The sequence below is a fragment of the Callorhinchus milii genome, unplaced genomic scaffold, assembly GCF_018977255.1.
Source record: "Callorhinchus milii isolate IMCB2004 unplaced genomic scaffold, IMCB_Cmil_1.0 Scaffold2, whole genome shotgun sequence".
Taxonomy (NCBI): domain Eukaryota; kingdom Metazoa; phylum Chordata; class Chondrichthyes; order Chimaeriformes; family Callorhinchidae; genus Callorhinchus; species Callorhinchus milii.
Window position 1 is genome coordinate 78801350 of NW_024704743.1, and position 15213 is coordinate 78816562.

The 15213-nt window shown below is 43.3% G+C and overlaps 1 protein-coding gene across 1 annotated transcript in view; it reads right to left on the reverse strand.

Moving 5' to 3' along the window:
• Positions 1-7182, reverse strand: part of LOC103185109 (transient receptor potential cation channel subfamily A member 1) — a 43532-nt gene extending 36350 nt beyond the window's left edge. The window contains exons 1-2 of the mRNA XM_007903465.2: positions 7108-7182; positions 1851-2006 (exon numbers count right to left, since the gene is read on the reverse strand). Coding sequence (XP_007901656.2) covers positions 1851-2006; positions 7108-7182 — 231 coding nt within the window. The remainder of the gene's footprint in view (positions 1-1850; positions 2007-7107) is intronic.
• Between the last annotated feature and the right edge of the window lie 8031 nt (positions 7183-15213).

Below are 15213 nucleotides of genomic sequence, written 5' to 3' on the forward strand. Positions count from 1 at the left end.
ACTTGAGGCCCAAAATATCATATCGTAAATGGCAGCAGGTCAGTGGGTGAGCAGTAGAGTTATCGAGGGGCACTCAAATCCCTCCACCCATGAGCCAGATGAGCCCAACCTCCCAATATTAAAAGAATGAACCTGTGTTAAACACAGGCAAGAATTGTTTGTTCATGGTGCACTGCACTAACCACAATACTAAGTGTAATATGCTTTGGAATCCATCTATATTTATCAACAACAGTACCTAATTGAAAAGACAAAAAGCCATTATGTCTAACAATTATGTTGAAACACAAAACATGTTAGAGACGCCTACTCACAATTACAATGTTGGTTGATTAGGTCTACTCTATAATTGTTCAGCCTCCCTGTGCTGCATGCCTCAAAGCAAGCAGTCTTGTCCCAGTTGCCTACTGTTGACAATCCTCTATCACATGGAAAGTAATGTAGCAGACTTTGGGAGAGGCAATGAGAAAGTGCCTGCTAACTCAACATCTTGTGAGTGTTCATGTCACTCCAAATTAGCTTGGGCTGTGAGAGAGGAGTCGGAACCTTGGCCTTATAACAGCTCTGACCCAAGCCCCAGCCTCTTGGTCTGGGACTGATATATGCATATAAATCATCCTTACATTTTGTATATTGCTTTTCATTCCAGGAGGACATCACAAAGCATTTCACAAGATGTACTGTATAGTGCAGTGATGTGTTTTGTTGGTGAATGTGGCTGAAACTTTGTTTTTTTTGGTCAACTAGGTGCCTGACACATGTGGAAACCCATCACTATGCTTAAGAGTATCTAAAATTCCATACATCCCACCTAACAACAACAAAATTCCATTTATAAAGCGCCTTTCACGTCAGGAGGACGTCCCAAGGCGCTGCACAGTTGGGTCAGGACCCGAGCAGGGGGGGAGATGGTCAGGGTGAGGGGAGGGAAGGGAGGGAGCGAGGAGGGGGGAAATGGTCAGGGTGAGGGGAGGGAAGGGAGGGAGCGAGGAGGGGAAGAGAGTCGAGAGGGGAGCTGAAGGCTCGGTCAAAGAGAAAGGTTTTGAGACCGGCCTTGAAGGAGGAGAGGGAGGAAGCAAGGCGAAGGCACTGGGGGATAGAGTTCCAGAGCCTGGGGGCTGAGAGGCTGAAGGCCCGACCACTGATGGTAGGGCGATTGGGGCGGGGGATGTGGAGCAGACCGAAGCCGGAGGAACGGAGGGTACGGGCAGGTAGGTAGGGGGATAGTAGGTCAGAGAGGTAGGAGGGAGCAAGGCCGTGGATGGCCTTATAGGTGAGGATGAGGATCTTGAAATCAATCCTCTGGGGGATGGGGAGCCAGTGGAGGTGAGCGAGGGTGGGAGGGATGTGGTCCCGAAGCCTGGTGCGGGACAGTACACGAGCTGCAGAGTTCTGAATGACCTGCAGCTTGTGGAGGGAGGTGGCGGGAAGGCCGGCGAGGAGAGAGTTCCCGTAGTCCAGTCTTGAGGTGACAAAGGCGTGGACCAGGGTTTCAGTGCCTTCGCCGGTCTCACCTAAACATGGAAATTGCAGAGATATTTGTTGAAATGGAATGTGCACTCCCTCCCTCAAGGGTTGCATCCTACTTACCTAATTCCAGAGAGTATTAGGCGCAGGCTGGCAACAACAAGGCTTGATGACATCAGTGTGTGTGTTAGGGCACTGCTGGAGTCCAACCAGCTAAATTTGCATAGCTAGCCATTGAGAGCACTACCTGGCAAGCTTTCTCACTGCTTGTCCAGCTAGGACCAACCTACCCCCCTTTGGCTTGCAGGTTAATGGGAGCTGAGTGGGAAGTCCCTGCTCCAGTGACTGGTCTACCTTTCGTCCTGCCGATGAGCCAGGCTCACTGTGCTGTAATCAGTAGTGCCCTGGAATACTGTGGACCTGCCTGGTTCAGTAACTGCACTACAGAGACTGTCATAGAGTGTGGGCTTGATTCTGTGGTGGTCTCGATAGCCCACTACCTGAGCCAGGATGGGTGTGGGGTGGGGGAAGGCATAAAACTGGAGGAAAAATGTCAAAATTAATCATGTAATTAATCATACATCCCTTCTATTATCGAATAGTGCCATGAGATCTTTAACTCCACCTGACCAGGCAGACAGGAGTAGAACCTTAATTCTCTCAGCCCCTAACCAGCGTGAATCAGAGCAGGAAGTATAAATGAGGCTTTCGGTTTTGAAACACATTGGCCAGGGACTGAGGGAATTATGTGTTTGTACTGTACTCCTGCAGCAAAATTGCTTGCATTCACAGGCGTATAAACTAGCACAAAATGCATCTTCGACATGCCACAGATCTATCTTCTTGATTGCATTTTCTCTTTATCTTATGTGAGCATTGATCACCATTGATTAAATACAAATGCCCTTTACAAACTTATACAACAACAATTTGCATTTATATAGTTCCCTCCATGTAGGCTAACATCTCAGAGCGTTTTACAGGCATTGGGTTGGACACCAGGCAACGGAGAGTGAGGTGACCATAGGCCTACTCAATAGTAAGATTTGAGCTGAGAGTTATATACAGAACGGGGAGGGAGTTCCAGGTGGAGCAGAGAGCCAGTTTAATCAGTTGGGATTGTTGAGGAGGGACAGAAGGCAGAGATGGCAGCTGGAGAGGAGGAATATAGAGGGGGACGGGTGGGAAGCTGATGGGGCCATGCGGAGGAAGAGTGGACACTAGACCAGGGAAGGGTATGGGGAGGAGAGGAAGAAGGAGTAGACGAGGAAGAGGGAGGAGGCTTAAGATTAAGAATGGCAGCCAAAAGGTACACGCAGATGGTCCACTTCAAGATCCTCACGCTTATGTTCAAATCCCTTCACTCTCTGGCCCCTCCCTACTTCTCTGAACTCCCCAATCCACCACCCGGTGCCTCCGTTCAACTGGCACCGGCCTCCTGCTCATCCCTCACACCGTCTGCCCCACCATCGGAGGTTGCGCTTTCAACCACTACGCCCCGAAACTCTGGAACACTCTCCCTTAATCCCTCCACCTTGCCCCCTCTATATAAGTGTAAGTTGTTGTTGTTGTTCGACACTCAACTATCCTTTCTACCCCACATCCGTACCATGATCTGCTTTGCCTTCCCTCTCCTCTGCAACATCACCCGGCTCTGCCACTGTCTTACACAGCAGGCCACGAAAGCCTCATCCACGCATTCATCACATCTAGGCTCGACTTTGCCAACTCCCTGCATATCGGCCTTCTCAACTCTTCCCTCCACAAGCTGCAGATCATCCCAGAACTCTGCGGCTTGTGTCCTCTCCCGCACCAGGATCCATAACCCCATCACTCCCACCCTCGCCTGGCTCCACTGGCTCCCCATTCCTCAGAGGATAGAGTTCAAAATCCTCGCCTTCAAGGCCCTCCACAGCCTTGCTCTTTACTACTTCTGTGACCTGCTGATCCCGTAGCAACCTGTCCACTCCCTCCGCTCAGCAGACTCTGGCCTGCTCCAAGTACTCCGCCCGGCCTGCCCCATCATTGGCGGTCGGGCCTTCAGCCTCTCTGCCCCCACCTTTTGGAGCTCCATCTCACATTCCCTTCGCCTCGCTCTTTCCCTTGCCTCCTTCAAGGCACGTCTCAAAACCCTCCTCTTCAAAAGAACCTTTGGCCACCCTCCTACCCTCCCTGCCTTCCACCCTTCCCGATCCCAACCCCCTGCTCGGGTCCAAATCCCTGACAATCCAGCACCTTGGGACATCCTCCTGATGTGAAAGGCGCTTTACAAATGAAAGTACTGATATTAATCCATACAAATGGAAGCAAGTAGAAGTCCAGATGTTTTGGTGGTTTTGATGAGCACTACAATCCCAAGTAATGCCTTGCAATTTGTTACACACAAAACGGATACATACTTGGAAAAGTATTATTAAGGGTTATGGGGAAAGAGTAGAGGAACGGGTTTAGCTTCAATGTGTGTCGATAGCTCCAGGAAGCTGGCTGGGGAGATTTGAATGAAAAAAACAGGAAGTTCTAGTATGTCTGTATTTTTATGATTTTATACAGCAGTAAACTGTATTCAATGAGTTTCTTGTCAGAACGGACACAATGGACTGAATAGGCTTCCCTTTGTGCTGTAAACTCTCTATAATCCAAGGGGCATTCTCAGAAATGCTGCAATAATCAGCACAGACAGATGAAATGCAAATATGGATGCTGGCATAGTTCTGTTTCTTGATACCGTAGACTGACCTCCTTTTGTTGGAGAACAAGCAAAAGATAAACAGCACTGTCTTCAGCCCAGTTCAGACTTAATTGAAGCTTTATTCACAGTCTGGACTTTGCAGGCCACCATTTAGAAGGGCATTTTGGATCATCCACCCTTTGACATTTGGGTTAACTCAGTGCACTAAATATTGAATGTACTATTAAAGTTATTCCAATGTGCCATAATAACATCACACACAAACATACACACATGCAATTAGATCACACAGTTAGCCACCTCACACAAGCAAACATAGTAGCCAGTAATCCCACTAAAACAGAATTGAGAAAGCAACAACAACAACTATTACTTCTTAAATTTAAATTGTGCTATTCACATATGATAATGTCTTGGAGCATTTCACAGATGGTAGATGCCAAAGGGTAGATGGAGGGAGTTCCAAAGGATCCACTGAGGATGCACTGCAGGCCCGAGTTTGCTGAGTGGAGCAGTAGAATGGGGTGACAAAACCACAGAAATAGAGAGTGAAGGGCTTTATAGGTGAGGGTGAAAACCTTAAAAACAGGTCAGGGAGCCAGTATAGCCTTATGAGAACTGCAGTGGCAGGCAGGCAGAGTTTGGACGGGGATGGAGATACTGGCTGGGGAGTTTTGAATGAAGAAAAGTCCTAGTATTTCTCTGTAATTTATGATTTTAAACAGTAATAAATTGTATTCCATGATTTTCTTGTCAATTCATTTGCTTTTGTGTTATTTGTGTATTATTTGGTGAGTCACAGCTTGTAAAGACACATCAAGCCAATCCCAAGTGAATAGGTTTTATATAATGTTTTCTTTGGGAGATAAACAATAAGTCTATTTAGTAAAGCTGTGTGATGTAAAGTATTTTAATATTCCAATAATATTATAAAACATACCGCTGATGTCCTGTCAGCTTGTTTGACAGACATCAAGTCCTGGATGAATGCAAATTTCCTGCAACTGAATGTAGACAAGATGGGAGCCATACTCTCTTTGTCTCCCATCAACGTCTTCTCTCCTGCGGGTCTGAACTCTTCAACTTCCCCGGGCTCTCCCTCAGACTCACCAAACCCGTGCACAACTTAGGTGTGAGATTCGATCCCCAGCTTTCCTTTCTACCCCACATCCGTTCCCTGACCTAGACCGCTTTTTTCCACCTCCATCACATTGCCCCCCTCTGTCCGTACCTCACAACAAAAGCAGCCCTTGTATCACCTTTGTCACCTCCCAACCAGACTATTCTAATGCCCTCCTCACTGGTCTCCCCAGCTCCACCGTACACAAAGTTCAACTAAAACTCTGCTGCCTGGATACTCACCTGCATAAAACTCCGTACCCCCAGCCCTTGCCAGGCTCCACTGACTCCCAATTACCAATCGGATCAATTTCAAGATCCTCTCATTTGTTTTCAAACCCCTTCATGCCCTCGCATCTCCCTACCTATCCGACCTGCTTACCCTCCATTCCATCACCCGCTGCATCTGCTAGGCTGGCTCCGGCCTCCTGTTTATCAACTGGCTCCTCCACTCCACCATCGGAGGTCGCGCCCTCAGCTACTACGCCCCGAATCTCTGGAACTCTCTCCCTCAATCCCTCTGTCTATCTCCCTCCCCATGGCATGATATAAATGCAAGTTGTTGTTGTTATAATACTAGGCTATATGCCAAGTGATAAATACTTAATAATCAAATCAAATAAATCTGGACTGATCATGGATTGGCAGAAGGATCTTAATGTAGATAAATGCAAGGTAATGCAAAATACTAATAATAATCTTTGCATTTGATATAGAACCTTATCACGTTGTCAAGTTATTTCAAAGTGTTTCACAGGAATAACCGTAGAGTGATGTGACTGTATTTCCAGGTGAATGGCAGCCAATTTATTGATTTCAATCAATAGCGACCCATGAGAACATCATAAACTATTTCATCAACCAGGACTCAAACCCCAAGACTTTACTAAACATGAAGGCCATGATAGGGAAGCTTTTATGTAATATGTGGAAGGAATGGGATGGGCAGGCTCCTAGTCTCTCAATAATTGAGATACACCCAGACAGCAGAACAAGAGGACATAGGTTTACATTTGAAAAGAGCAATTCAGGACAGACACCAGGAAGTATTTATTTACTCAGAAGGCAAGAAATGACTGGAACACATTGCCAGGAAGGATATTTGAGGCCAGGGCACTCGGTGGGTATTCTGGAAGGATGAGATCAAATGAGCCAAATATTTTTTTTCTCTGAATCTCTCTAGTGACCTAGTTTATTATGTTACAAGCACATTGCCTTCAAATTATGCTGTAATTTTAATATTACAACAACAACAATTTGCATTTATATAGCGCTCTTCACGCTGGACGGCGCTTCTGGGGGCTCTTATTTGGTTTCAGTTCAGTTTGTTAGCTAGAGAGATTTTTAGGATGAATAGTGACAGCGAATGGCTGGTATCTGACTACAGATTAATGATTGAAGTGGCGCTAATGCAGGTTTACATTACGTGACAGTGCTACTGTTGATCACAAGGCAAGTGCGTGCCGATGTGTGTGTATACTGTATGTGTTTATATATCATGTATTTTGGAGTACAGTGATAATATTTTGCTAGAGAAAAATATACTGTATTTCGTGATCAGACTTGCCCAGATTAAGGCTCGATCATCTGCAATTAACACATTATGTGAAGCAGAAGAGAAAAATAAAAAGTCAGACACCAAGTGCACAGCTTCCCTCAAGTGACCTCCCCTGAAGGTGGTTAATTGCAGAGGAAGGTGCTGTTGCTATCGGCACGTCATCATTAAGTTCAAGCAACTACAGTAAATAAAGACAAGCATAGAGGGAGAGCTTATGTTCTTAATAATAACCACTTATTACCTTTACATTCATACATTTCTAAAAACGCCTTACCTGTGTGTTGCTTGTAAGTGCAAGTTCATTTTCAAGGATCAGTGGTCTGACTTGATTCAACTTCTTCAGTGACATGGCACGACTCCCTAAAACATGCAAATGCCTTGAGCGGATTGCCAATAATATTACAGCTCGCAACACTTAAAACTGCTTAAAGTCTGAAATTAGGTTTGCTTTGAGTGATTTAACTGCACTCCTTAGAATGCAAATATGTTCGGGCATCGCATGAGAGAGAGATTTTAAGTTAAACCAATAACCCACACTTGATTATTGATTATTGAAATCGTTCAGAAGTAGCAGATGATTTGTTGCAATCTACAGAATGAAAAGTTGGGCTACAGTTTTAGAAAACAGATAACTGCAGAAAGGGGCAGCAAAGAAGCAAAATGTATTACATTTAAAATTTAAAGTTTATTAAGCAGATCACGTCTATGGACTAAATATGCAATTAGATTTCCGCAGATTTACCAACTTAAATATACATAATTTACAGGAAAATCAACCCACCTGTAAGCTTCCTCTTCTTACTGCAGATTCCCCTCTTCAGTGTTGCTGAGCGCAGCTCATGGTTTTAATGAACGATACTTGACAAACTCACGCCTGGATGTGATCATATGTTAAATATCTGTCACCTTAGAAACATTGAGGCCTCCCTGGTCCCAAGATTGGGCAGTGCCTTCCTCAATGCTACTTACAGTCACACCCACAGCTGATTGTTTGCCAGCTGTCAATTCAAAGCTCAATTTCCCCCAGATAATAATAATAATAATCCTTACATTTGATATGGGGCCTTATCACGTCTTTGAGACATCTCAAAGCGCTTTACAGAATATACTGTAAAGTGAATTGACTGTATATTTTTGTGGGCAAAAATTCATTGTAGGACACCGTAAAACTTACCCCGACCTTATTCCTCACAAGCTCATTTCACCAATGGGGCAAAATCAGCATTCAGATATTTGTGAGAATGATTTTTTAGGTTGAAATTCCTGACTTGATTATTTCAATTATTTTGAATAATTCACCAATTAATTTACCAATACAGAAACATTTTTCTTCACTTTTACTGTATATATTAAAAATTCTTACATTTGATACAGCGCCTTTCACTTTGAGGGGATGTTTCACTTCACAGGATTTACTATAAGGTGTACTGACTGTGTATTTTGTAGGCAAACATTGCAGCTGATTTGCTCATAGCAATGTCCCACAAACAGCTGAATGGCCAATTTCATTTGGGGGATTGTTGGCCAGGCCACTGTGAGGAACTCTTTTCTCTCTTTGAATAATGCTATGGGACCTTTAACGTCCACTTGAATCTACAGGCAATACTTTGCTTTAATATCTCTTCTGAAGGACAGCATCTCTACCAATGCAGCACACCCCCAGCACTACATTGGAGTGAGAGCCTAAACTATCTGAGTTCAGAGCTCTAACCTGGGACTCAAACCCACAACCTTGTTGACTCAGGTGAGAGTGCTGCCAACTGAGTCAGGTTGACACCTGACTTAGCTTTGTCCAGAACACATTGGTTTAGTGAATGGACAAGAGCCCAAGGTTCCTTTTTGCTTACAGAATAAAGACAGCAGCTGGTGATGTACTGAGCCAGACCAGGAAAGTCCCAATGACTCAGTCTGTGTTGAGTTGGGGGTTTTCAGCTGGAGTAGCATTAAGGAAGCTAAATTTGGCTTTAGCACCCTTGGACTAGGAAGTTTTTGGTCAACTTGGTGAATGAGACATGCTTAAAAGTATCCAAACCAAACACATGTAGATGGCACTTATATATGGAAATTTCAATGGACTAAGAAGTGAAGGAAAATTAATTAAGTTCCTGCTTCTGATCCGGTGGCTGCTGCTGAACTGGTTTGTACAACAACTTCATATGAGGTAGGATGACAGTTTGCTTAACCGTACAGTTCAGTACGATGAATTATTGTGATCATTGGGTTGAGAACTGAATCAATCTCAGCAATGATCCCTCCATGGTTGATTCCCTGGTGAACACTCCTTTTTGTAGCCTTAAACATGAAGAATGGCCACTTGAATGAGGTTCCAGGGGCTACCATCATTGTGGAACTACAGAATAGCATTGCAATATAATAATACTGCCCAACGGAGTATCAGTCACGTATTCCTCCATCCAAATGTTTGAAAATGTTTTGTGCTAGATTATTATTATAGCAAAGCAGTGGTGATGTTTACATCAAATACAGAATCAGACACCATTGATAACATTGCTGCTCCTAGGGTAATAATGTAACTGTACTGTATTTATGTGTCAGCCTGGCTCAGTTGCTAGCACTGTCACTTCTGAGTCAGAAGTTTTGGGGGTTCAAGACCTGTGTTGGGATTTGGGATTCATAATCTAAACTGCCTCTCCAATGCAGTGCTGGGTTGTGCTGCATTGTTGGAGGTGCCGTTGTTTGGATGAGATGTTAAACTGAGGTCCATCTACCTGTTCAGGTGGATGTTAAAGATCCTCTGGTACTATACATTACAATGCAAATTAAATTTTTAAAGTGCCTTTTACGTTGGGAGGACATTCCAAGGCGCTGAACAGTCAGGGATTTGGACCCGAGCTGGGGGTTGGGATCGGGGAGGGTGAGGCAGGGAGGGTGGCTGAAGGCTTGGTCGAAGAGGATGGGTTTGAGATGTGCCTTGAAGGAGGCAAATGAGGGAGCAAGTTGAAGGGAATTTGGGATGGAGTTCCATAGGATAGGGCCAGAAAGGCTGAAGACTTGGACACCAATGGTGGAGCAGGAAAGGGGGAGATGTGGAGCAGGTCAAAGCCTGGTTGATATGGGGTCAGCAGCTCGCAGAGGTAGGGAGGGGCAAAGTCATGGAGAGCCTTGAAGGTGGGGATTAAGATTTTGAACTCTATTGTCTGAGGGGTGGGAAGCCAGTGGAGCTGGGTGAGGGGTGATGGAGTCACGGAGCTTGGTGCGAGAAAGGACATGAGCTGCAGAGTTCTGGATGATCTGCAGCTTGTAGAGGGAAGAGTTAGGAAGGCCGACAAGCAGGGAGTTGGTATAGTCGAGCCTAGACATGATAACTCTAGAGAAGAGTGTTTTCTCCTGGTGTCTTGGCCAATGATCTCCCAGATAAAATTGATCATTTATTTTGTTCATGGCTGTTTATGGAACATTGCTGTAGCAAATTGGTTGCCATTTTCCCCTCATTACAGAATACTTAGTCTCTACACTTCAAGGTAAATCCTGTGAAGTGCTTTGAGACACTCTCAAATGTACGGATTATTACTATAATATGTTTGTCTAACTACAAAGTAACGAACAAAGTACTGTAGAGAGTTGAGCAGTCAAGGGCATAAGGTTTTGCTTATGTGTACTGTATTCTCTCATAAGATTGGGAAATCCTGCCCCAAGCAATGCTTGCCCTATTTCAGTGTGGGTAATGGAACGTGGAGAAAGAAAATGGAAGAGATTCATCATGGGGAGAAAATATAGAGTGGAGGAGGGATTTCCAATGCAGGGAACAGATGGGATGGAATTTCCACCTCAGGGAACAAATGGAAGGAAGCTTTAAACCACACATTGGACAGATGGAGAGGGAGCCGGAGGAAGATGGTTTCAATCAAACAGATGGCCAACCAAGAGTGGCGTTAACCTTCAACAGAACATTAAACTCCAAATGTTGTGAAATTGGGTTCCTAAAAGACGTACAGCTTTAACCTGTAAAGGGAATTCTTCTGCATCAAAGTTTGCTCAATACTGCACAAACAGCCAAGTGAAGGGTTATTTTCCAGCTTGAAGCTTTCTAGGTTGTGCTTGTGCAGAGTTTAAGAAGCTAATAATGGATTGGAGGCTCAGGTGCCAAGAAATCAGTTAATGGCAATCCTTTTGAGAAGATAATGAGTGTACTGAATTGCCAACAGCTCAGTGACTATGGTTACATTCGTTCTTTAGGTTCTGGCCCACAGTTAACCAATCTAAAAATAAATATAGCATCATCAATGTGTTGTGCTGGTGAATAAAGCAGAAATGCAAAGGCATGTCCAGTGTCACAAGCAGTCAAGAATTGTGCTAAAAAGTGCTACAAATAGTTTCACAGGCGTGATGAATGATCAGCACTGTCGGCAGCTTGCACATGACGATGCAAGTAAAGAAACAGGGCTGAAAATAAATAAATTCTTTCCGCATTCAATGGATGTGCAGCTCGTGACAGAGTTTAATTTAACAGATTTTAGATAATGTGTCTGTTGCACAACTCTGAACCAGAGGCCTCTTGTCCTGCATTCGTCACAAGGCTGAGACAACAATTTGCATTTATGTAGTGTCTTTCATAATGTTTTGAAGTACATTATAAAGACAATGTGGATCATTCAGAGGGTGGGAAGGAGAAAGAAGGTTGACTGGCATGATCAAAGTGTTGTGTTTAGGAGGGTGTGAGGTGAAGGGGGTAATGGACGTGCAGAGCTTAGTGTTGGACAGGCTGCAGGCTGTGGAGTTCTATATGATATGGTGCTTATGTAGGGTTAAACAAGGGTCGAGCAATGAAAGCTATGGAAAAATCATTTCATGTCTGATGTGGTACATTGGTATGTGCAAATTAGCTGCTGCGTTTTATCTACAAAATAGACAGTTATTGAACTTTACAGTATATCCTGGAAAGGCAAATGTAAGAATTCTTATTCTTTAGCATCTTCTTTAGCATTCTTTATTATTATTAATAAAAATAATAAATCTAGTCTTCATGTGATGAAAGCATTAGATGAGGGTTTGGGCTGCACTGGGGTAAGATAGGACGCGATAGGGGTGACTTTGCAGAGATTGAAGAAAGCAGTCTTGGTTCAGGACTGGATGTTAAATTTGAAGCAGATCGGACAGTCAGACAATACTCTAAGGCTGTGGACCAGCTTGATAACTAGATGGAATAACTAGGTTGGTGAAATCAGGTAAGAAAACACTGGTGAGAAACATGATAACTTCAGTATTGTTGATGTTCAGCTGAAGGAAATTAAAGCTCATTCAATGCTTGTTCTCATAGAATCATAAAATTATACAGCACAGAAGGAGCCGGGTCTTTCAAAAGAGCTATCCAATTCAATCCCACTCCCCCGCTTTCTCTCCATAGCCCTGCAAACTTGTCCTCCCCAAATAATGATCTACTTCTATCTTAAAAGTTGTTACCAAATTGGCTTCCACCACCCTTTCAGGCAATGCATTCCAGATCCGAACAACTTGCTGTGTGAAAAAATTTCTCCTCACCTCCTCTGTTTCTTTTAAAAACTATTTTAAATTGGTGCCCTCAGGTTACCGACCCACCCGCCAATAGTTTCTCCTTTTCACCCTATTGAATCTCCTCATAATTTAAAAAATTTCTATTAAGTCTCCTCTTAACCTTCTCTGCTCCAATGAGAATAATCCTAGCTTCTCTAGCCTCTCCTGATCATTCCTGATACCATCCGGGTAGATCTCCTTTGCACCCTCTCCAATGCCTTGACATCCTTCCTAAAGTGTGATACCCAGAACTAAACACAATACGCTAGCTGAAGCATAACCAGTGTTTTATAAAGGTTTATCATAACTTCCTGACTTTTGTATTCCATGCCCCTATTTATAAAGCCTAGTATCCCGTATGCTTCTTTTAACAGCTTTATCTACCTGTCCTGTCACCTTCAAAGATTTATTAATATGAACCCCCAGGTCTCTGTTCCTTCACCTCCTTTAAGATTGTACCATCAGCTTATATTGCCTCTCCTCATTCTTCCTCCCAAAATCCATCACTTCACATTTCACATGTCTGCCCAGTTTACCAGTTTCTCTTTGTCCATTTGCAGTCTGCTTCTATCCTCCACACTATTTACTATGTTCCCAAGTTTTACTACTTTTCCAGCTTGGTATCATCTGCAAATTTGAAAATTGTACTCCCTATACCCAAGTCCAGGTCATTTATATAGATCAAAAACAGCAGTGATCCCAATACCAACCCCTGTGGGACACCACTGCACACTTCCCTACAGTCAGAAAGACAAATTGACTGTGTTTTTTGTGGGCGAAACGCGGCAGCCAATTGTGCACAGCAGCCTTGCACAAACAGTCAGGGATTGCATGACCAATTGGTAATTTGGTAACTTTTTATTTTAAAGGTTTATTAGTCCTGGAAAAGCAATCCATTAATCAACTAACAACTGGGATACTAATTCCTGCTAGGTAAACAGAGGCACCTGGAGTAAAGAAACTTGCCTAACGTTTTGCCCTGCCCGGGAATCAAACCCAGGTCCTCTCGCTTGTGAGGCAAGTGCTCTAACCACTATGCTACAGGACTCCATGATTCACAAGTAGAGCTGTTGTACTCCACTTGCGAATCTAACATAAGACACTTGTGAAAAGTAGTTAAAGTTGATATAACAAATGGTACTTGTATTATGCCTATCAAGTAACGGGTTTAGTTGTAATTTGCATTCATGATTCATTGGTTGAATTTTTGTCCTACATTTAGGAAGCCTGGGTCTGATTCCTGGCCCATGTTTTTTTTAGGTCATCTGGGTGTCTGAACCCATGCGAAAACCTATCACCATGCTCAAGAGTATCCAAAACAGGCTGGGTGGTCCATGGCCAAAGCTTCACTTTTTCCTTTTCCATTTGTAACATTTTCTGCTGTCTATATGTTTTAGCGGTGGTGGAACTTTTACTTAGAAATCCTGGGAACTTGAGTAGTCATTTTATTCACTTTTTTTATTCACTATTGATGATATATTTAATAATCTGATTTTTTTATATAGCCGATTGTTAAGGTAGCTGCTCCTTCTTTCTTCCTAACCCCTCTCCTACCTCTATTAGATGCTTCACTGGCCCTGCAACATTGTCATTTGAGAACGCAGGCAAATTATCAATATTGACATGCTCTATTATCAGACTCTCAAGCTTATATAACAGTCCACGCTAACTTATCTCAATAATGTTTCCGATCTGCTAGGCAAATAGCTCACCTTTGCTTGATAAGAATACTAATCCTTGCATTTAGTATGGTGTCCTTCATGTTGGGGGGATATCCCAAAGTGCTTCACAGGATCTGCTGTGAAGTGCAGTGACTGTTTATTTGTTGGCAAATGCGATAGCCCAATTGCTCACACCAAAGTCCCACAAACAGCCACAAAATAAAGAACCAATTTAATTTGGGGGAATTGTTGGCCAGGACACCCAGAGAAACTCCCTTCTCTTTTGCAATAGAGCCATGGAATGCTTAAAGTCTACCTGAACAGGCAGACAGCACCTCAATGCAACACCCCTCTCCCCTCCAGCACTGGATTGGAGTATCAGACATGTGACATGATAACTTTTTATCACCGTCTATTTAAATTGGGAGCATGAATCCATTGTGTGACCTTGTGTTCATCCAAGTCAGGTTGCAGTGTATTTGTAAATTAATCCACTGGACCGCTAGGCTGTTTTGGATTTATTCCTGTCTCTTACATTTCAACATCTGACTCTGTTATTTTCGCATGATGTACTCACTCAAGACTGTTTCACTGGGTGTTAAATTATCTGTAAAATATTTACAGAACGTGTGACAAAGATGCTAAAATCTCACAGGGATATATTATGCTCATTTCCCAGGAAAAAAACAGGTTCACAATAGCAAATGACAGTATCGCATAGATTCATTCCTTGGAAGCACTTAATTGGGTTGTATCTACATTGCAGATATCCTGTTTGCCTACAAACATACACAGTCACTTATACTGCACAGTAAATACTGTAAAGTGCTTTGAGATGTTTTGATGATGTGATAAGATGCTATATCAAATGCGAAGATTATAGCTGTTTATATATACATGTTTTATACTGTAAATGCAATATCTTGACTTGAAAGTTAAAGTATCCCAGTGGTGCAGCACTAATAGAGTGTGCTAGGAAGCAGTAACAATATCCCTTTAAAGTGTTTGCACCAGCGATATACCTTTAAAGTGAATTCCTGATCTCAGACAGGCAATCATGTTTGCTATCCAGTAAACCTTGTTTTTTTTCATTAGTCAGCTGTGTGTTTGACACATGGAAACATTGCAGGGTTCACTGTAAAGTGTAGTGATTGGTAATTTTGTAGACAAATACAACAGCCAATTTCTACACAGCAATGTCCTATAAA